The 26,600-nt window shown below is 40.9% G+C and overlaps 1 protein-coding gene across 3 annotated transcripts in view; it reads right to left on the bottom strand.

Annotated features, from left to right (window-relative positions):
• Window positions 1–26,600, bottom strand: part of Fmn1 (formin 1) — a 365,829-nt gene that overhangs the window by 232,989 nt on the left and 106,240 nt on the right. The window contains exons 1-2 of one of the 3 annotated variants that reach the window (XM_036185305.1): window positions 20,588–21,974; window positions 19,044–19,161 (exon numbers count right to left, since the gene is read on the bottom strand). The exons of 1 other annotated variant lie outside the window; for it this stretch is intronic. In XM_036185305.1, coding sequence (XP_036041198.1) covers window positions 19,044–19,161; window positions 20,588–21,958 — 1,489 coding nt within the window. In that variant the 5' untranslated portion in view covers window positions 21,959–21,974. Of the gene's footprint in view, window positions 1–19,043; window positions 19,162–20,587; window positions 21,975–26,600 lie in introns of those variants that run through there. One more of the 3 variants, XM_036185303.1, reaches the window with a different exon arrangement.

The raw sequence follows: 26,600 nt of genomic DNA, 5'->3' as shown, positions 1-26,600 counted from the left end.
AGCCACCATGTGGTTGCTGGGAATTGAACTCAGGACCTCTGGAAGAGCTGCCAGTGCTCTCAACCTCTGAGGCATCTCTTCAGCTCTGCATCTCAATTTTTAAAGGTATGCTCTACATAGGACAACTCAAGCTCTGTTCCCTCCAACTCATGAAGCCACTGAGCAGACCTTGTGTTTAACCAAGAGCTAATACAATAGAGTCAGGCTCTTTTTTTTTTTTTTTTTTTTACTGCATGCAGTTTCCCTGAGATTCTAGCATCTATGAATAGTTACAGAAAAAAGCACTTAAGTGTCTTCAAATTCTTCCCCCTTACTACTGATACAACCATACCATAAAGACTTGTTTTACCAACTTGAGAATAACTCAATTGAAAAGGAATAAATGAACCATTACAGTAAATGGCATTGGCAAATTAATGCTAGTCTGTAGTCTTATACTGTTGTGTAGCAACAGATTAATTACATCTCAGATTAATTACATCTCATTTTAGAGGGAAAATTATTAAGACACAGGATGTCAGGCAGGAGGTAAAACATTCCAACCTGTAGGGGAGCTTTAAGCCCAAGTAGTAAACAATATAATGGCTTCAGGAAGTCCCTGAAACGGACCAGATTCACCAGGTCCTTCTCTTGCCACGCATAAATAACCAGCAAGGACTGCTGAGAGATACTCTCAGACAAGGTAAGCTCCCTGGAAAAAGGAGAAACAAGCAGAGCTGCCTGGAAAAGGCCCAGAGTAGCTGAGCTAGCTGGGAAGGGCACTCTCCAACCTGTTGAGCCGCCTGCAGGTTTTGGATTTCACTCCCTGTTTCCAGCTTTCATGAGTTGTCACCCATGCTGGGGTGGGCTTTGGTGATTCAGCTGTGTTTGAGTTATTTCTGTTTCTATAAGTAACCCACAATCCATATTCCTGTCAGTAACATCAATAAAATTTACTGGTTCACCAAGTTGGACTTTGGTGGTATCCATACTTGGGTGTGTCAGCAGTTCTGTATCTGGGTAAGCAGACATTTGTTCACATCTCCCCAGAAATAGTGCCACAAAGCATATACAAAACAAAACCATAATATCACAGAATTTAAAGATGTATTTTCTGAGGCCACTGAGGCCAGTCCTCCTCCCTCTAAATCCTTATAATAAAATTAAGATATGGATACTCAAATCACTCATATAATTAATAACAGAAAATCACAGATCTATATTAATTGGAATCACATTTTATGGTCACACAAGGGGAAAAATACATATAGTTGTTGAGCTGGGGACAAGTCACTTGACTTCCAGCCTAATGTATTTTCTAGCATACTTTAAAACCTCTTTATAGCTTTAAAATGGAATCAAATATTCAGAGTATAAGGAAATGGAGAGAACTGGCTGTTTGATGAGAGGTAGAAAGCATCTGAAGTAGCAGTCGCTGAGAGTGGAGTGTAGACTGGGTATACAGAGACAGCGGCAGGCAGCATGGAGGACCCATATATAATCAGAGAGCACAGCATGGAAGGCCACACATAATCAGAGAACACAGCCTTTCAGTGGCAGAACCTGGAGAATTCCAGAACTTTCTTATAGCAGCTTTTGCTGTTCAGACTAAAGGTAGGAAAAAACAAGAATTAGAATTTTTCTAGAACTGGGATTTCCTAGGTGTCTCTTCCTTAAAGAAATTAAGACATTATTAAGAATGTAACATCATGGGCTGGAGAGAAGGCTCAGTGGTTAAGGGCGCTGGCAGTTCTTCCAGAGGTCCCAAGTTCAATTCCCACCAACCACATGGCTCACAACCATCTATAATGAGATCTGGTGCCCTCTTCTGGCCTGTAGGCATGCAGGCAGAATATGTATATACATTATATATATATATATATATATATATATATATATATATATATATATAATATATATATAATATATATATATATATAATATATATATATATATATAATCACAGATTCCAGAGAAGAAAGTGCTGACAGACAAGAAGTATGCATGGAGTCAACATCCCAAGGAAGAAAGTAGGTATGTGTTTGCGGAAAGCTGAGGAAGAACGTTGGGATGATGGAAAGTGCTGGGGGAAACCTGGAATGTTATACCTTAACCATTTTTAAAAGTCCACAAAGTAGATACATAGCATTAATTAACTAAAATGAAAGAAAATTCTCCTGGAATTGAGAAGTCAAGATGAGAAAAAGATTCCAAGTGGTCATTAAGGGAAATTAGATACTGGGGTTCTGGGACATCAATAGATGGGTATACCAAGAAAATAGACTCTGATAGTCATAGAATACAGCCCTGCAAGGCTTCAAAGGACACAAAGATTATGTGACACTTTGTATATTGATGTCTGATTCTTTACTGGGTTTTGGTTTTGCTCTTAAGGCCTCTCTTACAAGGAGCTTACAATAGATATATCCTTAACAGTTTAGTGGGTTGTTCTAGTCTGGATGTAACTAAAAACCAAATGGATAATAGCCAACTCTTTTTTAGTATTTTATATTGCCAACCTATGTTTTCATGCTTTGCAAATGACATTTCCACAAATGTGGAACTAGAAGCCACCATTAATTCTAACATGCATAGTATTTATGTTCCACAAAGAAAAAAAATGCTGCCAATTATAACTTCACATCCAAATAGCAGATATATACAATATATATCATACATTAAAGAATATTTACTAATAGCTCATAAGAATTTTATGTGCCTGACAACATACCACTTCCACATTAGAGGAAAAGCAAACACGGAAAGGTTAAATAGTTGCCTAAAGCCAGAGGTAACATGTAGTAGAGCCAGGATTTGAACTCAGAAAGCTAACCTCTGAATGTATACAGAATACTATCCCAGCTCAATTAGTACTGAGGAAGAGAAAAGAAACATGATATGAGAATCTGAGCTTTGTACTCAAAGAAGGAATGAGCATTGGAGAGTTTGTGGCTGATGTATCTGAATATTTGGATAAGTCAGAGAGGCCTTGCGTTCCACAAAATAGGTTAGACCAGGCCTGGTCCTCTGCAAACCTTCTTTCCCAGCTAGCAGTTTCTTGAAGCTCGGTCCTGGGCACCACTAGTTAGCAGCAATTCATCTCTGCCAGCTGGGAAGCCCTTCCATCTGGCCATTTTAAATCCATTACATCCTTAGGAATATATAGTCTTCTATTCTTCCAAGTATCATGTATTTCAGTTAATTTAGATAATAACCAGAGTCACAACTGCAGTTGTGACTAACAGAGAAGCCAGCTAAAGGAGCATCCAGGCACCCAGCTACACAGGCTCTGCATCTTCTACATTTTTCATAATCAGTAAGCTGGAAGCCAGACTCATGAAGTTTATTCATTTAATTTACAGCTCACTGACTTAGTTGCTATGGTAACAGATGCCACAGAAATAGAAAGTCACGGTCACGGTTGACATTTCCCACTGACATACAAACAAATGTTGAATTTTACTGATCATCAAAGATATACTGGCAATATACAGAATGGCAATATACCATTATTATGTCTCCCTTTTAAGTCATAAAACCCAATGTCTTAAAAAAAAATCAACAATTTCTAAGCCTTATTATCATAATTATCAGTGAGGGAACGGCAGTTACTTGTGGCTAGAGCTCTGCTAGGACAATCGGTAACATCTGTTGAGAATGTTGTATGAACGAGGCGCTGTGCTGATAAGCATTTACAGAGAAAGACACCATAGCATTCCATTCCATTGGACACTCAGAGGGATCAATTAAGAGAGAGAAATGGGTGCCATCTTTAGTAATTATCTCAAATTCTGAACAGGTGCATGGGGAGTTTGATAACTCTTCCTTTGAAAGCACACCCCCAAAGGAAATTTAGAATTCATTCAAAGATTCAGATGCAAGTATTCATTACAATGTTGTTACAATGACAAAATAGTTATCAACTTGTTGTGCTTAATAAAGTTTTACATTTTTACCCACCACTACTGTAATACTATTGTGAATATCAACTTCATATGTTTAGTAAAGTCCATTATTTAACTTCATCACAATTCTAATACTCTGTAGTTATTAAAATGATGAATACAATGTTCCCTGTAGATGTAACCGTCTTGTTAAATAAGAAACACAGAGCCAATTGCAGAGTTAAAAGCCAAGAGGTCAGAGCAATAGCTGAGAGCTGAAAACCTTATCCGTCAATGCTGCTCTGTCTTTCCTGTCCGCAAGAGAGCTACTTCCTGTGTTTTTTTGTCTTTTTTATAGACTTTTTGTTCTGTCTTCTCATTGGTTGTAAACCCAACCACATGACCTTGTCACTGCCTGTCTGTACAGACCTCCAGGTTTTCTATGGTTGGTATTGAGATTAAAGGCGTGTGTCGCCATGCTGGCTGTATCCTTGAACACACAGAGATCCTGCCTAGCTCTGCCTCCCAAGTGCTGGGATTAAAGGTGTGCACCACCACTGCCCAGCTTCTGCTATGGCTTGCTCTGACCTCAAGGCAACTTTATTAATATACAAATAAAATCACATTTCAGTACAAATAAAATATCACTATAGTTCCCTTCTGTTTATATGGTTTCCCACAATTAGTTTTAGTTACTGGCAGAATGAGAACAGCTTATGCACAGAGTTTGGGTATCTTGGTGGCGTGGCTCTGCTTCTGAGCCAGTATTGAGGAGTTGTTTCCACTCACATAGATCATGGACTCAGAGATCTGAGCATTGTGACTGACGAAACTGGTTCTGGACTAAGAAGGCCTGCTTCAGGTCTCAGCTCTGTCATCCCTGTGCATGGGACCCAAGGGCTCAGTTTCTCCGCTGTTTCCTCCTCTGTCTAGGTGTGTGTGTGTGTGTGGGGGGGTTGATTCTGATTCCCATCCCAGGGCTTTACAAGCCATGGGGTTGATATTTAGACAGTGCTGAGAGGGTTATCTGCGCCCAGACATAAACAGTGTGTCAACGGGCACACTTTCTCCCTCTTTGACATTATTTCTTAACTGTACTCAGAATGCCTCAGTTTCTTCCTGCCTCACTGTAAGCTCTCACTAACTTTCCCTCAGTCTCTTCCTGGTCCAGTCCCTGGCTGGACCTGTCCTGGTTCACCTTTTCCATCTACAATGACCATCTCATCTAGTCCAAAGTTTTTAACACTGACTTTTGCCCATGCCATGACTCCCCAATGTGTAACTGCTGCTAATAAAGCCTCCTCCACTATCCCCCACTCATAACTCCAAGTGCTAGCTCAACATTTGATACTACATGTCAAATCAGCATGCCAATTTTACTACACACACTTCATCTATCCACTTCTCTCCTCCAGGCCATGGGAATTCCACACTCCCTTTGCTCGAGTCAAAAACGGACGCTTTCTGATTCTTCTCCCTCACCTTCAGTCTACTGGGAAATTGTAATGGCTCTTCCTCCCAAATGAATACGTAGAAATGTATCCATTACTACCACGATAGTCCAAGCCACCACCTCCTATGAAATTTAGTTCTTGTTGGGATTCCCATGACTGTCTTCTGAGAATTAGTTTCTTAGTGACTGTAAGTCTACCTACCACCCAACCTCCTACCTTGTTTTCCAGTCAACACAGAAGCCATAGGGAGCCTTTCTAAACAAAAGGACTATAATGTCATACCTCTGTTCAAATATATCTGGTAACTCCCAGTTCACTTGACACAGAACCAAAACAAACACATCTTATGTGGGACTACAATGTTCAAACAAAGGCTCACTCCTTAATCTTCCTGCATCACAGAAGCCTTTGACAGTTGACAAAGTCTATGGACCCCTTCCCAGAAAATGGTGTTATGGTTATAAAGAAAAAAACAACAATAATAAATTGCAGGAGAAATCAATTCAGTTTTTAAATGTTTTTAAGTGCAATGTAACCTATGTGTTCCAGTATTAAAATAGCAAGATCTAGTGGGAGGTCCATGACAGTACTGCTACTTTGTAGAAATGAGTCTGCCACATCTACCTGCTGTGGCAGACAGAACTAATTCAATAAATGTCAACTTTAACCATATGTATTTTTATTCTTGAATGTGACCCAGTTATAGTAAACTACATTTGCAGCAAGGTCATGAGTGCTTGTGGCACAACATTCTTTAAAGTGTAATGAAGAACTCTGTTCTTCAAATTCTTTCATGCACATAATACATTTTAAAATTTTCTTATCCACAAAAACCCACATATGTAAATTGGCATCTAAAACTATTTTAATTTTGATAGAGTCTCACTATGTAGCCTTAGATGGCATGAAATTTACGGTATAGAGCCTTGAACTCAGATCCACCCACCTCTGACTTCCAAGTTCTATAAAACTCCTGTATACGTAAACTGATATAAAAGGAAAGTTCTGGAGGGCTTACAGATCTTGATAACAATTGAACAAACATTTTACAATATCTAAGTTTTAGTCTGAGGCTACTCACATGCAACTTAACAGACCCTTGAATTCTACCCATGAACACTTTGAAATCCTCTTGATAAAGATTGTTGCTCTGTATTACTTCTGGATACTTCTCCATTGCAAACTGCTTAGCTGTTCCAGTGATAGAAACTAGACAGTAGCCTAGAGCAGTGGTTCTTAACCTGTGGGTGGCAACCCCTTTAGAATCACAGATTGGATATCCTGTATATCAGATATTTATATTATGATTCATAACAGTAGCAAAATTATAGGTATGAAGTAGCAGCAAAAATAATTTTATGGCTGGGGATCACCACAACATGAGGAACTGTATCAAAAGATTGCAGCATTAAAAAGGTTGAGAACCATGGGCCCAGAAGCTTCCCATCTTCTGTTCCCTTTGCCTGTATCCCCCTTACCACCTCCTCTTCACTTGTTCTGTCCAGGTACCCGCTCTAGCTACCCCAACCATCTCTCTAAGAGAACGGCTGGGGGCATCTCACTGCATTTCTTCCTGTTCTTCTGTTCTATGGGTCTATATCTGAAATCCACAAGTAACTTTTATTAAAGAGGCTTGAAGCCCTTCACTGACTCTAATTTCACTATGAAAAATGGACAAATAAGGTAACACCCTAGTTCTTCTCTTGTAAACCTCCCAGAGGCAACTCAAAGACTAGCAAGCCCTGTTCACACAGACACTGAGTGGTTTTGTGGGTCCACCATGGCAGGATGTGGTCTTTCACAGTGGAAATATCTACATACTCTCCACAGTCTCATCCCTTCAAACATTCCAGGGCTAATCTGGGCTTGGTGAGAGGGAAGTAGGTATAAGGAGTGGAGGAAATGACCCAGCATACTGACTGAGACCCTGAGGAGTTATGGGAACTCTAGACAGACTTGGGACTGAGGTTGGAGAAAGGGAGAAGGGAATTCTCTGAGCAGATTCACTCTAGAGAGCTGTCTGTGTCCTCTGTAACCTTAGGCTCCAGTTATAACCACTGTAAACCAGGCAGGAAGCCACAGTGAGAGCAGTTCAGCCATGCCCCGGGGAAAGATAAACAATATTGACACTTGTGTAAAATGAGCTGGTTGCTTTGGCCTACAGCACTGACTCGTGTATATTTCATTCCTAGAAGAGATCTGCTAATAGTAGTCCATATTTTCAACAAGGTCTCAGGTGATATGGGAACAGTATTTTTCAGAGTAGAACCCAAAACAGTGTTCTCCAAACTGTTTTGTGCATAAACCCAGGGAATTTTCCTTCCAAAAAATAACATACTCCTTACACATAAGTAAATTGACACCTAAAACATTTTCAAGTTTAAACTGTTGTAAAATTCAAGTTATGAAGAATATGAATACTGATATCTTAAAACAACTCCAGCACATTTAATGGAATCTAACAAACATCTTGCCTTACAACACCCAGCCCCATCTGTTTTTTAAAAAGTATGAACAAATTCTGCTTTAACATTCAGAACTTCTTTATGGCTTCTTTTTATCTCTTAAAACATTTCAATTTCAATTTTACCACAGAATTTATCCAAGAGACAGTTTTCTGACAGAATGACTTGCATTAATCATCTCCTCACAATTTCTATGGGATAAAAATGTAAAAAAAAATTTAAAAAATTTTATTTTCAGAAGAATGTTGGCTGTAGGTTTACTTCTGAGTAAGTTATTCATTTTATCGGAATGAGTAGATGTGCTATTAGGCAATTTAATAAACTCTGAACAAGTTTCCAGAAAGAAATTGTACTGTTAACTTGAACCTTCTGCAAAGCTGATTAACTCAACAGAACTTCGATGACTGAGGAGAAGTTGGATGGTTGCTGGTTCAGAGACTAATTATAATTTGTCTTAGGCTTAGGCTACCTTTAGCCCCCTAAATAGCCATTCCTTGCTTGCCTCTGTGTGACAGAACATCCTGTGACTGGCAGATATAAACCTTTTGCAATATATTTTAAAAATACTACTTTCTACCAACCCAAAGGCTAAGAAAACCATGGGACCACATCCAAGGCCTACAGCAGAGGTTTCAACCCACCCACCTGATGCTTCAACATTTTTTCAAAGTGCCTTGATTTATGACTTCCTTTTTTCCATTACCATAAAAAAACCTCATCAAACTATTAGCATGTTGGAACACAAAACATGGAATCTGGAGAAACTAAATCTGAGCCCCCAGGCCATGGTCACTCATATTTGGCTTCAGAATAAACCTCTGAGGTAAGAGTTGTGTAGTTTTTGTGTGGACCAAGGCATCTCAGGTACCAAGAGGCAAGGGAGCACCTGGGAAGCAGGCTGCTATAAGTTGTCTCCACAGCACCCACAGAAAGGGCCTGCTATGTCCCTCGGTCTGAAGACTCTTCATGTCTTGATTATTCAAATGCTTGAGCATCTTACTAAAAAGAGTCCCAAGACTATTCTTCAGGGAAAACTGGAAGTCTGAATAGGGCTCAAGGAACAAAGTGTTAACAAGTGGTATGAAGCTTAAATACAAGTTCAATAATCAAACAGCTGTCACAGGCAGTGTCTGATGGCCAGGGGATTCAGAAGAAGTCGTGAGAGTGGGGTACAGTCAGGGTCTCTGTTAAGAAAGCAAAGCTGATACCGAGAAAAGTGGGTAGAATCTGAAAGATGAAGTAAAGATAAATAATTGGCAGAGCTGGAAAGGTACAGGATAATGCAGTTGGCATTGTTTCCTTTGGCTCATCAGAGAGACCCCTGTGGAATGGCAGTGTGCTATCTTACTTGATTGTTGCAAATATGATAATTATTTGTTATTAAAAATAAGTTATTAAGAGAAATAATTCTCAGATAAGTTGGTTTTGGACAAGTTGCATTATATGAGCTCATTAAAGAAGAAATGGCCAGGTGCTAAAGGTATGTTTCATCCAATAATTAAATAAGTCATAAAAAATAAAGAACATACATATGTAATATATATGTGTACCTATTATATATATATATAAAACTTTTAAGTTTCACATTCTTCCTAGGATGAGCAAAACAGTAAATATTTTAAGTTCAAATGATCCAATTTATGCTTCCAATATCTGAAGCAATAGGTTTAACATGAAAAAGATGAGGCACCACCTAAAATGAAACCATGAGCAGCTACTGATTTGAATGATGTCAGTTCCATCATTATACCATATCACAGATAATAAACACTTAGAATGTATCTGTCCACAAGACAATGGAAGTCACCGACTGCCCCTACTATCTGCCCTCTAGACCATACAAAGAACTCCAGGCAAGACTTCTTACGCAGACCACTCTTCTTACCTCCCCTGCTACATTAACAGTCTTCCTTAATATCCTAGAGGACTTAATACCATATATGGTTATGTCATTTCTCTGCCTAAAATTGCTCAGTGGCTTCCCCAAATGTCTGTAAGACAGGCCTCAACTTGGCATACCACATAAATTCCTCCTCCTGCTCAAGACCCTTTAGCCTACAAATCTATAGGCTTACTACCATTGCATACCATACTCTCTATCCCTATCCCTCAGGATGGCCCTGAACTTGGGATCCTCCTGCTTCAGCCTCCAGAGTTTCTGAGAGTATAAGGCCCAGCTTGCTTATTTATTTGTGTATTTATTTATTTATAACAACCACAAGAAACTGATGTGTGTGCGTTTGTTCTTCCTCAGCTTCATCCCACGTACCCAGACTATTATTTTCCAAGTTTACTTGTGAGGCTTAGTCTAATTTCTTCCACCAAGGACTGATGTTATCAAACACATGCCATGTATTCTATCAGAGCAATTAGGATGTTGGATTAATCTTTTTCAGATACATTACACATTTTTCCCACACTCCATTCTCCAACCTAACAACCTATACCTCGGCCAAAAATAAAACCAAAAAATAAAAATAAAATCACTAGCTGTTTCAGAGTAAGAATCTAGCTGTATTCATCATTATATTCCAAGCACTTATCACATGTACCCATGCATAGGACTCAGTGAATATTTGCTAAATGAATGGATATATTATTAAATACACTTGCAAATTTAATAACAGTACCAATGAAGTATATACTTACAATGTGTTAGTGTCACTAAATAGGAATGAGATACAATCTCGGACTGTGATATCTCAGCCATTTGCAAGTTCTAGGATTACATCATGAGATAGAATGTGTTCTCACAAAGTCAAGGAAAATCCCCTAGGAGTCACCCTAGCCATGCCACAAAGCTCAACACACAATGGCAGCTCTTTATCTGAATTCACCTCTACTTATCTTGAAAACTGGTAAACTGAAGGAGTCATAATGCTAAGGAAAAAAAAGAGAGAGCACAGAAGACAGATTTGAAAATCATTCATTTATTTCTATTTTAACAGATTTAATATACTTCCTTGGCTATTGTACTCTGTCACTTAATACACAGAAATATCCTAACATTTTCCTTTCAGTGAAGATTTTTCATTATTTAAGATGCCAGATTTCCAGAGGAGGGGTATATACAATGCACATTTTTATTTCAATGCATTTATTATACATGTTCATCTTCACATGTATGAAATGTCATAATTAAATCCTTATTGTAAATAATAAATAAATGTTAATTGTATTGGTTACTTTTCTGTTGCTGTGGTAAAATACCACCTCCAGAAGAAACTGAAGGAGGAAAGAGTTTATTTTATCTTACAATTCCAAAAATGTAGTTTGTGTAATGGTGTGAAAGGCACAGCAGCAGCAGGAAGAAGCAGGGAGATCACATCTCAGCCCCACAGAGGAAGCAGAGAGAGACAGAGATAAAGATAGAGAACCAGAAATGGGGAGCTCTAGACTGAAAGCCCGCCCACCCCCAGTGATGTACTTCCTCCAGCAAGGCTTTACTTCATAAAGGTTCTATTATCTCTTTACAGTCACCGACTGGACACCAAGATTCCAAACACATGAGCCTATTGGGAGATATTTCTTTTTTAAACTGCTACACTAGTGAAGATAAGAGAACATTAAAATACATAGCCAGAAAATCATCAAATAAAATTCAGCATTATATCACAATTGCACAACACTTAACTCTCAAGAAAGTAGAAATGGATCTTCATTAACAAATCAAAATATCAGTCAATTGATGGTGGCACAGGCCTTTAACCCCAGTACTTGGGAAGCAGAGGCAGGCGGATCTCTGTGAGTTCAAGAGCAGCCTGGTCTACAGAGTGAGTTCTAGGACAGCCAAGGTTACAGAGAGAGACTCTGTCAGAAACAAACAAACAAACAAAAAACAAAAATAAAAATGTCAATCACCAACCAGACTGAAGAATATCACAAGTCATTTTAATAAGTATCTCTCTAGTGCAGTAAATTCAAACATTGAAAGGAAGCGTTGAAATTAACAACGACATCCAGATGGCCACTATTTTCTGTTTTCAGCTTTATTTTTCAAGTTCCAGATAGCAGGGAGGACTTGGGGACAACTGTGATTTATTCTCTAATGTAAACAACCCAATTAAAAAATGCACATAGGACTAGAACAGAAATTGCCGCCAACAAAGATATGCATGTGTCCAGTAGGCCCTCAAAAGAACGTTCAGCATCACACAATTGGAGAATGCAATCTACAGCATTGGAGTCATATTCATTAGAATGGTTACTCTAAAAAAATATAATGCTTGCAGGATATGAAGAAATAGAAGCTTGTGAAGTATTGATGGCAAAGAAAAATAATATAGCTATTATTTATTTGTTTATTATGTATTGAGGCCAGGTATGGTAACACTCCATCAAGCTCAGCACTTGGGAGGCAGAGACGTGCAAATCTCCAAAATGGAGGCCAGCCTAGGCTGTCTACATAAGAGTTCCAGGCCAGCTAGGGTATACATTGAGACCCTGACTGAAAAGAAAAAGACTAGAAATTCCTCAAAAAAGTAATCTGTCAATATGACTTCTAGACACACACACACACACACACACACACACACACACACACAGTGGGGAAGGAGAGGGAGGGAGGGAGGGAGGGAGGGAGGGAGGGAGGGAGGGAGGAAGGAACACATACATACTAAAGGACTAAAAGCAGACTCTTGAAGTGGGGTTTGATACAATCAAATAGATGCATTACTGAAATAAACAGGAGATAGGAGCAGCACACACACACACACACACACACACACACACACACACACACACACACACAGTTTCTTAGGATCTACTGAATGATTCCAAAGGACAGTGTCTTAGATTTGAGGGAAGGGACTCATAATGCTGTGTCTTCCCATTCAGAAGCAGGAACTGTCTCTCCAGCTATTCAGGACATAGTTTATGTGCTTTTGTAAGCGTGTACCGTTTTTCTTGTTGCAGCTTTTTCATACTTAAGTGTATTTCTTGATATCTACTTATGAATGGAATTTTACCCAGTGCACACGTGTGTGTGTGTGTGTGTGTGTGTGTGTGTGTGTGTGTGTGTGTGTCTGCGTCTATTGTCTGTGTGTGTTTGCTTCTTTTATACTACCAGGACTTGACTTTAGGGGGGTATGCATACTGGATAAGTACTCTGTCACTACATATACACCCAGCCTTCTTACTACTTTTCAATTGATTTACTTGTTCATGTATATGTAAGCCGCCTAAACTGCAACAAGAACAAAAATCCTAGGAAGACTTGTCTACAAAGCTGTAACAAAAGGTAACATGGGGTAAAGACATAGCCACGTGGAAGCTAAGTCTGTAATATATACAAAGGGGACCTGAGTCTGCCCACCAATGTCCACTGATGGAAGAAAGAGAATTGACGTCTCAAGTTATCCTCTGACTTCCATGTATAATGATGCACCCTCAAATAGTAGGCAAATACCTACACAGATGTATAAATAAAACCCACATTTTAAAACATGCACTGAATATAATATAAATGTGTCAGCACTGAGATTGGGGGAATTATTCTCTGCTCCCCCCCCCCAGCCACAGTTCCAAGCATTACAGCAAGTCAAAGTTCAGTACTTTCACTTCACCTCCAGCTTCCCAGTCTACCCGTCTGCACAAACCCCCAAAATGCAAGGCTGTCCTGGTCTCTAGTCTGTACAGCTCCCGATTTATGTGCTATCAAAATTACTTCATGCAAGTGACTGGCAGAGTGACACACAGAGTAGAACGCTGGAGCAAATCCATCACCGAGGCAGTGTAAGAGGACCCAGGACAATCCTTCTTGATACATGACTTTAAAGCAATATCCACCCATAACTAACACACTCGTTAGCCACGGATGGGGAAATTAAGACTCAAGTTATAGTGAGCCAATAAAATAGTCCAAGATATTTTTAGCTCTCCTTGGCTGATGAAGCAAGCATGTCTGACTCACCAGGAAGAGCTCCCTCACTTCATAAAGATACAAAGGCAAATGAGAAACAAACCAGAGGGTGGGTGGATACTCAGGTGAGGGTTGAGCTGATCCGTAGGTCTCTCAATAAGGAACATTTCCAAGCTGTTCTGAGCTGCTCCAAGCTTTTGGAAGTTTAAGTCCCAGGAGACACACCCATGCTGACAGCTTGCTCCTGAGAACTTCAATACCCTGTGCTGAGTTCTCTTTTCCACAAAAGCCATAGTTACTCTTACGCTCAGAGGACAGTATTTATGGCACTCCAAGCCTGGCTTGGAAGTGTTGGCAGTAGAGAGCAAGGTTTCCTAGATGTGCATAGGAAGAGAAACCAAAAGTCCACAGTCCCTATCAGAGATATGAGTGCTTCTGTTCCCTTCCCATGAGCAATAAGAGATTGACAATTCAAAAAGTGTTTGTGCTTTCCAAGTACTTTGCTAACTTGTAAAGTTACTAACACATTTTAAATTCCACAAGCTTTCACCTTATTTTCTCTCAGGATTTTTAGGCATACCATAATAAAATATTGAGTAATGTTACCAATCACGAAACAGAGTAGGAGATGGATGGGTGGAAGGGAGTAAATGTCATGGACAGAAACCCCTCATCTTAATCTGGAAGCACACACACATGGCTGGGTGTCTGAATCTGGGGGTGTACACATAAAGCTAGGCATCAGACACCATACAATGCTGAGGGCAGCATGTGTTTCACTAGCCTTTAGCTATCACCACATTTTTTAATTAAGTTTTCTGAGAGTTATTTAATTTTTATATTATGTATATGAGTGTTTTGTCTGTGTGTATATTTGTGAGCATGTACACGCAGTGCCCTCAGAATCCACAAGAAGGTGTTGGATACCCTTAGGATTGGAGTTACACATTTTTAGCTACCATGTGAATAATAGGAATCAGCCAGGTCCTCTGAAAAAGCAGTTACATGCTTCACCTGCTGATCCATCCCTCAAGCCCCATCACTATGTTTTAAAGGAGTCTCCAACATTTAGAATCACTAAACAAAGACTCAGAGAAGGCACCTCTGTATTCACTGAGTCCAAGTGTGACCCTAACTGGGACGAACTCTGGACTTGGGAAGACAATCCACAAAAGCCATGAAGCTTAAGCTGTTAGACTGTTAGAATCATTCTGGAAACAGGGCACTAAATCTAAGAAGAAAATTCAAACAAAACATTTATTTTTAAATAATGTGTCTGCAGATATATTGAGGTAAACTCAAAACACATATATAAGGGCATATACATATGTATGTACATAAGCAGATATTATTTTTAGTTTTTCCAAAAACCATAAAGCACTCTGAATAAAGAGTTTTCTATAATATGTGCAAGCAGTTTCATTCTTACCTCACACTAACTTACAGGGCAATGTAATCCCAAGAAAAAATTACCAAAAAGGACCCCTCTGTGAAGAGTTTCAGAAGAATAGATACATCAGAAAACCAAAAATATTTTTTGAAGTATACAGGAGAGCTGGAGGTGCCACTGTGAGGTGTGCTATGGCACCACAGAGCTGAAAATGCCAATGAGATATAGAAACACAGCCAAGGGAAGTCCAAAGCAGGCATGACCTTAGTTCAGAGAGGGGACAGTTATCCCAAAAGCTTGCTGGGAAATCAAGTCACAATTCATGAAAGAAACAATCCTAGATGTCCAACTCAGATTGTGCTCCAAATTAAGTTCTGTTGTGAAATGGAGGGAGAGAGAAAAGGAAGCAGGAAGTCACTTCAGGAACCGCAGGCAGTGTACCTGTACTGGGCAAAATTCACTTACCTCTCGAGATCTGCTGTCACCTTTCTTTACGATCTGTCTGTTAAGTGGCTGCAGAAGACCTGGCTTCTCTTTGAATTTGGTCAGTGGGCAAGAAGACAGAGTAACCCACTTAAAAACAACAACAACAACACCAACAAAACATAAGACTAGCCACAGCTTGCATCAATAGTATTGGAAGGAAGAATGGCAAATCCAAGAGGAATATGGATTTGTTGCACAGACTGTCCCATCCCAAGCCAAGAAAAATTAGGATAAATCTCTCTGTTCACTCAAAGTGACTGAGACATTCAGAACACAAGACAGGATCACACTGACAATAACAGTATAGGAAGGCACAGCACAAGGCATGCTGGAGGTGGGGCGGGTGGTGCAAAGCACTTCAGGCACACTATGAACTAACACTGGGTTCCCAACTCAACCTCTGTAGAGGCCAACTGCAGCCCCCGTGCAAGTCCACTAAGTGACAGTTCTCAAGTGGCACATCAGAAGGGCTCAGAGGCCAGAAGTAGCAATTCCCTTAATATGGGCACAGGACAACCTGAGGCCAGGGGATGCTCCAGCAGAACCCAAAAGACTTACTCCCAAGAGAAGTGATTGCAGTGTCCAGAACCGCAGAAGACGCTGATGGCTGAGCAATAGCAGGAGGGAGCATGTGGGCCATGGGCATGAACAACCACTGTGAAGTACCCTTTAGACTAAAAAGACTCCAGAAACCACCATTAACATAACAGATTCTTCTATATCAGCTCCTTTCCTTTTTAGTCTGAACAAAAATTAATTCACAGGACTAAGTGATTTCTTAAGCCACTCAAAAGAATGCTGATTAGGAAAAATCAATAAAGTGGCTGAGGGCATCACAGAGAAGAGTAGGAGGAACCCATGATGGAAAAGTTAGGCTTTATATGGAATGACCACCTATCTCAACAGCACAGAATTCCAACAGGACATGTGAAATAGAAATACCGAAATCTTACTCTAAGAAAGTCTGGCAAGAATAAAGTACACTGAAGATGTAAAGGCTCAAGACTTCAGCTACCTTGAATTGCCTTCAATCAGACCTCTGTCTCTAAGCTCCCTACAGACTGGCTATTTCAGTATGTTTCCCCAGGGGCAAGGAAGCCAATGGAGAGTCCACAAAATATGGTCAATTACACACCAAATTCTTCTGAGATTTCACTTTACTCAACAACAGAGCTTAAGATAAGCATGGTGTGTGTGTGTGTGTGTGTGTGTGTGTGTGTGTGTGTGTGTGTGTGTGTGTGTTCACTTTCTCAAAATTATCAGTGAGGTACAAAAACGTGTGGGTTATCTTATTCTTCTATGGAAACCACACCTCCTAAAATACATCAGTGCTAGAAGATTCCCAGGCAGCCAAGCACCAGACACAGAAACAGAGTAGTGCCAAAGTATTACCACTGAGGGCTGCCTGGGAGTGCAAAGCCAGCCTGCTGTGTATTACTCCACCCAAAGAACTATCCTTATTCCCTCTTTCATCTGTCCCCTTCTCCCCAGGTCACTTAAGGTCTTAATGGCTCTGGCAACACATGTCAGAAAGACCAGGAACCACTGCCAAGGTTAACAGGGATGGATGCTCCTGCGAGCTTACAGAAGTGAAAGTCAAAGGAATAAGACAATGCAAAAACTAAGGATCAAGTCAAGGCAGGACTAGACTGGATTCAAGATGCGCATATGACATTTCCTTCCTTTTCTGCTCGGCAAATGTCCATCACAACAAGGAAGGTTGCCATGCTATACTAATTAGAACAAGACTAAAATCTCCAAATTAGGAATTAGGACTCATTGCATTCTTTTTTGTTAGTTAAGGCAAATTTCAGGTGATTTAATTGCTCACTCTGGACTACAATAAGCGAATAACTTGGTGGGTGGGTCAATATTGTGATCATAGATAGCATACAATTTGGGTGTGTGCCAGAAAACTGAAATGGCAGTACATATTTTCACTAAGGATAAAGTATTTTCATCCTGTAAGAAAAGCAATGCAGAAAAATAAGGTGATATGAAGTAGTTACTGTGCTAGAAAAATCACAAGTTTGTGGTTGGTATGTGGAGGCTACAGACTCCCTCCAGTCTCCATTGCCAATGTGTATATTCTCAACTGCTAATACTTGATATTACAAAACAAAAAAACAAAAACAAAAAAGCCTACTGAGCCAACTAAACTTTGAGTCATTTACAGAAACAAGTGTTTTTCTATAATTATGTATATTATACTTAATATGCATGTTTATCAACAGCAACAAAAAAATAAGCCACATATAAAAGAAGAATAAAGGGAGAACTTTCCTTCAGCTTCTGAAGATTCACTGCAGTGAACTGCTAACATGGGTAGAATGGGAACAGACACAAATGTGAGGCACATGGAGGAAGTCAGGAAGTCATGAGATTTAGCAATGAAGATTCCCCTGTCCCACGAGGAAGACAGAAAATAGAAAATGCAAAGTCCTTGGGCTCACAGAACAGACAAAATTGTAAATGAGTCTTTTCTACAGGAGAGCTTTTCCCCCTGAATATTGACCAGGACTGAAATGGAAAATGGTGGCATTTTTGCAAAAGCCTGTCCAGCTGCATGACGGACTTCAGCTTTCCTTTTCTTCCTACCACATGACTTTAGTTAAGTGAAAACTGAGCAAAGACCAGAGGTGATTGGTTTCTCAGAAAGCTGCTTCTAGCACCTGCCAATTTCTAGGTAATCCTCTAAATAAAATAAAAGCAATGCCACCCTACTTTGGAGTGACAGTCCTAGGTATGACAGATAAATCTCCAAATACCAGAAAGAAAGTAAAGAGGTTTCAATAAAAACCAACCCCATCTCCTTAACACACACACACACACACACACACACACACACACACACACACACACAATTAAAATATATCCATGTCTAGTTCTACTTGATTTTTTTAAAAATACTCATGTAAACCTTTTGCTTAAAGAGTGAAATATCTAGAGTCCTATTCCATTTGAATAGATTCAAGTTAAGTTCCTGGGAAGTTGTCCAGAGAGTTAGATTGCTTTAAAATTGGACATGCGTTAAATGAAGCTTTGTCTTGCAAAAGTGAGCGAGTAACTGATATGGCATCTGTATGTTCAGTCCGCACAAGGTTCCTTTATCTGGGAAGCATTACTCAGAGACAAACAGCACATCAGATTACAGTCCTGGAGAATCACACTTGCCTCTTCTACTGATGCTGCCAGTTCACACAAACATTATATGTGCATTAGCCACCTGCTTCTAGAAGAATTTGTAATTGACCTGCTCCACTTCGCTCCCCAAAGGCTCTCCCACTTGACACATATGCCCCCTTTCATTCACTCCACTGAAGTCACCTTTCAGCCCTAAGAGGCTCACTCGCAGGAAATGTGCAAAGTGGTGAGCTTTCATACCAGGGGCAAAAACAGAAGAAGCCTTCTGCATTACAATGTATAATGAAACCAGAGCCCCAATTCTGGGAGTTCTCTGGACTTGCACTAAAAGCCATTGCAGGAGGAGGTTGGTTCCTGGGTGCCAGGTCCCTTCCACGTTACCTGCTTCAGTGTACTTCAGTCCCACTTTTTCCTCTGTGTCCTTTGTCTTTGGGGGTGGCCAGACAGCTTGGAGTCTGCCAGGAGTCCTGTCGTCCTGCTCTGTGGGGCTCTGGTCCGGCTGTGCAAAACAGGTAGAGAATAATTTAAGTGGAGTGTGGCCAGAGCACACTGATTCTTGAAAACACACATCTTAACACTAATTCTAATATCAATTTAATGTCCAGTGGCACGTTGCTTCCATTACTTGTAATTGAACCATCTTAGTACAGTATGAACCTCTTTCCAGAAGGGTAATGGATCAGTTGGGGCAAAAACTAAAGCAAATGAAACAAAAATCAATCAATCAAACAAACACACAACCCTTAAGACCACCTAACATGCAACCCTTTATGTATTATTTTTGTTATTCGGTGTTTTAAAGGGCGCCAGTAATTTTTGAACTGCAGAAACAAAAACAAATGTGTTATCATCTGGCACATTTATAGGAATATTTACAAATGTACTCCAAACAAACTGCACTATTTACATTAAGGACTAAGTTTGCATTCTCCATGAACATTAGCAATAATTGAAGACATACTTCTCTAAGCATTCCACACTAATTTTAATTCTATCCTATTACAAAATAAAAGAGATCAATTGATTCCATGTTCAAGTTTTGTTTGTTTGTTTGTTTTTTAAACAGAAGTTGTATTTTGCAACTATAATGCTATGGTGTGTTTAGATTTAACAACTTATGATAATTTTCTAGAGACTTTAATTTTTAATAGCTTAATTAAATATACAAGCAGACATGATAATCCTATACTGAATTGATGTTTAACAAGAAATTCTACCCATTGTTCCCATGAACTTTCAATGCCAAACATTCCCTGGTCATTATAAATTAACTTTCTTTGAATAATTACATCTTTTATTAGCTAGAGTATCTTGTGGTCTGGTTTTATTTATTCTTTCCATAAGGGTGAGGGCTAGGTTCCTCTTTTTGTATATGGGGAGGCAGGCTCAGAGATTATCAAGGTCACCTCACCATAAATGGCAGAGTTGGGATTAAAAAACAGTTCTCATTTTAAATTTAGTACTCAGCCAAAAAACCACATAAACAACACAGAACATCTCAGTAACATCATAAATACATATTTTGCTAAATGGCACACTTTCAAAGGAGAGCCTTGTGTTCACAGGAGAATAACTGAATGGTGAAGAAATCCCTATAAATTTGGGCTATACTTGCACATCACTTTGCTAACGTTTTATAAGCACAATGACCATTGATGTTTAAACTCAGGGTGCACATTTTCCCTTCCTTCCCACACATCCTACACAGATAACAATTACATTCAAGAAAAATAGAAGAGATTACTTTGTCCAACTTTGTACTCTTTTGCAAGATAAATTTAATATCATTATTATATTTTTTTTACCAAAGAAAGTAAAATACTAATAAAGACAGGCAACTAGGATTCATTTTAACAGGAAACCGAGAAAGAAAAGAATTACAGCATTATATATTACGTCAAAATGCAGAACCCAATTCTACATACGCTTTTGGGATCAGAGGGGCTGTCTGCTGGCCTTGACTTGGACCTTTCGAACACAGCGCGGAGTGATTCCCTCTCGTGTCGCATCTTCCGCTTAAGAGCTTCCAGCTCCGAGGTGTCAGCTGTGGTCCCCTTTTTAGGGGGACGGATGAATAAGGCCTTAAAAGCCTCCAGGGCAGTCTCCGGTGGCTTTGCCTTCACCTGGCCACCCTGGACTTGGGCATCTCCAGAACGCTTCTGGCTCTCCTGGTCAGTACTATAGCCCATCTCGTCTGCCCCAGGGAACTCGGGGTCGGCTTCCTTCGCTTCGGTTCTTGGCATGTCAATGTTGAGTAGCTGAGATAGCTGCTCCAGGAGAGTGGGAGTGGCCTTCGGATCGGTTGTTCTACCCTGGCTCTTCACTGTCTGCAGGCCTCCCTGCACCAGAGATTTATGAACAGGCTGGGTCAACTTGAGCAAAGCCAAGTCTCCGTCCTTGGGTTTGATTTCAGTAATGGTCTCCCCTGCCTCGGCTGGAGCCCCCTTCTTCAGCACACGGAGCCCACTAAAGAAAGCTGGAAGCTGGAACGACTTCTCTCCGGGAGCTTCTCTCTCTCTTTTAGATACAGTACTCTCAGTGACACCGACAGTCTGGTCTGATGCTGCGGGTGGGATTGGGGGCCTTTCTTCTGCAGCCTGGCCCTGCCCGTGGCTGTGCTCTGCCACATGGCTACCATCACCGCCAGGGTCCAGTTTGCTACTTGTCTCAGGCAAAGTTCTCTTAGAATCACCACGGAGTTCGGCATCATCAGTTTCCCCAGTGTCGTCAGAATCTCCCGGTCTTTCTTTAGGCTCCTGACATGGTTCAGATGAAACAACAGTGGTCAACTCCCGGGTATCACGGCCACTTCCTTCTTCTGCCTCTTGGCCTCCATCTTCAGAGTCAGAATCACTGGTGGTGTGAACCAGGGTCCCACGGACCCAAATGACACCCTCACCATCCACATTCACAGTGGCAGGTGAAAGCAACTCATGACCAGGGGAAGAGGTGTTTGAACTGGCTTTCCCCTGATTTCCCTCCGATCTTGTCTCCGCCCTTGCTGACTTCCCATCATTTTCAAGATCAGGTGGAACTGGAGCCTCTGGCAGTGGCTGATCTGAGCCTTCACTGGGATCATCTCGCTCAGGAGCGGGATCCACCTCTAAACTGCGAAATGCCTTCAGCACAGCATCTTCTTCCTCAGGATCCAAGGAATCCAATTTACTTGTAAATCCAAACAGTGATTTCATAGAGAATTTACTCAGGATCGACTGAGCCATCTCAAGCCCGGCTTCGGGTTTGTCTGGTTCCAGCACATCTCTGCTGTTGTTGAGAGAGTTACCAACCTCCTCCATGTCCCCGCAGTGCCCTTGACAGAAGTTCTGCCTTGTGTTACCTGCCCTGCTCGCTCAGTTTATCCGCTCCATCTGCTCTTGACTTACAGGACAGGGAGCTACAGGACCGGGGAGAGAGCCAGGCTTTCAGCAGCTCTGAAAACACACTTGGTCTCTTTCAGGTCACAGAGCCCTCCCTTCCGGGTTGTTCGATGCCGGCGTGCCCAGGGCAACTTGCTAAGTCTGGGCAACTCTATGCCCCAAGGCAGCTGGGGCTGCACACCTTACTACACATGGGCAGGCAGGCTGCTCTTCTGGACTTCCGTATTTGCTCCCCAGGACAAAAGGCGTTTTGTCACACGCAAAGTCAGCCTGTCCCGTAATCCCAGCCCAGGACTTCAGGAGGAGCTCCGCCCCGTGCCTACGATTCTCCTGGTCGAATTCAACTTCCTCATTGGTGAGCAAGTTGAGGTTCCTAAAAGTGCTGAGCCGGCAAGCTGGTCCAGTCAGCCCTGAACCACCCCCTGGTGCAGCCCAAGAGATTCCAAAGTGAATCAGCAGAAAATGACCAAAGGACTTCAGAAGTGAGCCCTCTTTTCCATCCTGATCTTAATCAGAGGCCTGGGCCAGCCTGGTCCCAAACCCAGCATTTTGCCCACATCAACAGCCTCCTGCAAACCCCTAATCAAAGACAGGAAGTAAAGAAAAAGATCTTCTCAAAGTGCCTAGAACTCTCAGAGCAGTTAATTTACTACCCTTGGAATGTCTTTTTGTTTTTAAATGCTTTCCTCCAGCTAGCCGGCAGGTTTCATCTGGAATGCAGATTTTCTCTGACTGCTGGGAAGGAAAACCAACTAGACTGGTTTCAGATTACAGCTGTTTTAGCTCTGCCCTGCCTGGGTGTTCTGCAAACAGGTACTTAGACAAACACGCCCACCACGCCCAGAGTCCACCTACTGTAGAGCAGCAGAATAAACAGCCCCAGCTGAGTACCAGTGCTTACTGGCCATCCTTAGGTCTCTTTCTGTCCAGCAGCAGTGACTCCCTCAGTGAGTCCTGGTGGCAGAAGAGACTCCTTTCTGCTTTGGTGTTGCAACCAAATAAATGGACCTGGCATGGCACAATTTTGGCATACAACTTGCCTTCTTGGTCAGTCATTCACCAAAGATTCCCAAGGATCTTTATTTCTCTAAAGGTCTAAAATATGTATCAGTTTTGGTCTCCACTGCCCATTCTGTGCAAAGAATCAAAAACAAAGAAACCCAGCACAGATTAGATAAAATGCCATTTTGATTATATGCAGATCTAGAAATCTGAGGATATAGGGGTAAGGGAATCATAGCTGCCTAGTTACCTCTTGGGAGCTTCCTGTCAAACTCTGTCTGAGGAATTCTGCTTGCAATAATGCATTTTAACAATGTATGATTGCACATAAGGAAAACACAGACAAAGGGTGTGTATATTCCATCACACCTTACAGGAAAGAATAAACCCTAATTGGTTCCTGTGGCTAAATTGTTCCTGGATGACCCCCCAACTCTGATATTTTGGGGTTACTAACTGACCTAAATTTAAAAGGTGTGGTGCTAAGAATGTAGCTCAGTCAGTAGAATGTGTGACTAGCATGCACAAGGCTTTGGGCTCAATCTCCAGGAGAGCACATAACAAAATTAAACAAAACAAAGTAAACATCAGGGCAGGGTGAAAGAAGAAAGAAAGAAAGAAAGAAAGAAAGAAAGAAAGAAAGAAAGAAAGAAAGAAAGAAAGAAAGAAAGAAAGAAAGGAAGGAAGGAAGGAAGGAAGGAAGGAAGGAAGGAAGGGGAAAAGAGAAAGAAAAAGAAAGATTTAATGGTGCCATTCCAAATAAGCATCCGTTCTAGAGGAAATGCCCATTGATAAAAATCTGACTTCATTGAGATTGTGGAAAGAAGGGATCATCACACCAGTTTCATGAGCTACGTACACAAACACAAGACCAGAGGAGGAGACTCAGTTTTGCATACTTGGTATTTTCCTTCTCTCTCAAGATGTTTCATTTGCACAGATATAACTGAGGACTGATTTCAGCCACCTCTACAGACTTGGGCAAAAATACAAGCTGTGAGGGATCATTAGTTCCTCTACATCATAGTTCTGGGCAGATGTACAGGATTTCAGTGTCCCCTCATTATCCACAGGTGCCAACGCTATTTCATTGAAAATGGATCCAGACATTAATGGACCGACACCCTTCTGCTCTAGGTAGTAAGGCTTTATTAGATTTATTTTAGATTAAGAAATCAAAGTGAAGAGAAGGTAATTGAGTAGAGTTTAACAGGGTAGCAGGTGTGAATGAAGACAGTAATATCTAGAATTGAGGATTTACTATGTGCCCAAGCATTGTATTAAATGCTTTGCAAATACTAACTCATTTAGATATAGATAGCCGTTATAACTTGGAACTTATTCTATTTCTCCTACTGGAAAACAGATACAAAAATATTAAGTAATTCATGTTTATAGGGTCAATGAACAATAGAACCAGAATTTGATTCTAGGATGTACTCTTAACCACCCTCTAGAATTGAGAACTGGGCTTCCTGCCCTCATAGGACATCACACATGGCTGAGCCTTGAAATACAAAGGTGGTAGACTCTTAGGATCTAAGGAACACTTTCTCCTTTAGGATGACATGGATACAGACTTCACAAAAAGTTATTGACAGAGAATGATTTATGTTGCTGGAACTTTAGGACAAATTATCTAAAATTTTATTTAAATGCTTAATTATATAATTTAAACAATTAAATTATTATCCAAAATTAGTTTAAATTATTTAGGAAAATTATTACAGAAAAGTCAGAAATGAAGGCAGAATGAGAGAAACTTCCAGCAGAGGAGTTTCTAAGAGAGGAAAATGTCATTGAATTTTTCTTGTCTAGAAGATTTGTAGGGCTATGGCAGAAACTGAGTAGAGGATGAGGTAATCTCTACTAAGGTAGGTTAATTTTCTGGGTTTTCAAGGACTAAATCAATGGTGAGCCTGGACATTCTTGTACCCATGGCCCAACTAGAGAGATGATCGCATATTGCTGATGGACTGCCTACCCAGTCAGGGGTAGATGACTCCTCTCTCTGTCCATCCCTGACTCCAGCTTTGACCTTGCCAGTCTGCTACCTGTTAGTCACTTGACCAACATTACTACCTTCAGATTTTGCAAATGTCTCACAGCTATCAATTACACTAGACTTTCTTTGTTCTCTTATTTGTATGACCAGCTTACAGCTTTACCACGGCAGAGAGCTAACTCCCATCCCAGCCACTAAGATGTACCTGCAGTCTTTCTTGGTTACCTCATTTTTAGCTCCTCTACAGAATGGTCTGAGGTGGTCTACTAGCAGGAACCTTCTAGTTAGACGCTATCCCTCCTTACCTGTCACAATCAGCTCCTTTAGGAGCGAGAATTTACAAAAGGACAATACCAAGTTGTGTCATTCCTCAGGAGTTTCAGAGGGGGCCTGCTAGGCTGCTGTCAGTGGCCCAGAGCTCTGTCCTTCCACTTCTTTTCTGTCTAGCCTGGTTATCTGATACCCAGCTCTTAGACCTCTTCTTCTACATCTTCTTTAGGCTTTGCCAAGTTAACCTTTCTTCTTCCTTTCAATTCCAACCTCTGTTCTCACTTTTACTTATGTGAGCAACTTACCCCGTCTGTGATGGGTCCCTTTCCATTACAAAGCACAGAGAGCTTTCTGTCTGCTGGATCACTATGGAGGAAGGGAAAAGAATGGGCAAGGCTAAACTGTATTGAGTCCAGGGAGTATCTTTTAGTTCACCAAATGAATGTTCACCTGATGTAATATTAGGAAAGTGGAGGGGGTGCTTTTCTGACATCTAAAATTATGAAGTTTCGTCCAAAAGGATCGATCATAGGGTTGTGGAAGGATATGTGTATTTCTGAGGCTGAATTGGACCTTGGAAAATTACAAGTGAAATATCTTGACCTCATTTGAAAGATGAAGACACCTGAAGACTGCTACCAGCTGATTCTGCACAAACAGCCTATCTAGAAGGGAAACGAGGTTCCCCAGCTCCTGGCCACCTTGTAGCATGCTGCCCACTGCTAGGACAGGAGATCTTACCCTTCACTTTTCTCATCTTCTAACATCTTCCTGCTACTTAATTCAGAGGAAAGTGAACTAAACTTTAGAGTCCACACTCATGTAAATTAAGCTGGAGACAACCTTAGGCTTCTCCAAGGCTTGTGGTATCTGCGCCACCACCACTCCCCACCCCCAACCAACTTATACCACCCTCAGTAATAGCCATCAACTATTTCTGTTAATCCGTTGAACAACAACAACAACAACAACAACAACAAAAGGCCATATAGCCAGGCTGTGGTGGTGCATGCCTTCAATTGGATCTCTAGTTCGAGGCTAGCCTGGTTTACAGAGTAAGTTCAAGCACAGCCAGGGACCACACAGAAAAACCCTGTCTTGAGAAAACAGACAAAACCAGGCCACATGTTCACTCTGTAAGGACAAGTCCCAGTGATTAAGGCCTTTTCCTGTGAGCAGGGTAAAACATTTCCAAGACTGGTTCCACCATGGAAATGCGCTAAATATGGACAACAGCATAAAAGAATAGGACAGGAGAATGGTGAGATTGGCCATGCTGTGGAA

This window comes from Onychomys torridus, chromosome 4, assembly GCF_903995425.1.
Source record: "Onychomys torridus chromosome 4, mOncTor1.1, whole genome shotgun sequence".
Taxonomy (NCBI): domain Eukaryota; kingdom Metazoa; phylum Chordata; class Mammalia; order Rodentia; family Cricetidae; genus Onychomys; species Onychomys torridus.
This window is presented reverse-complemented; position numbering and strand designations above follow the sequence as displayed.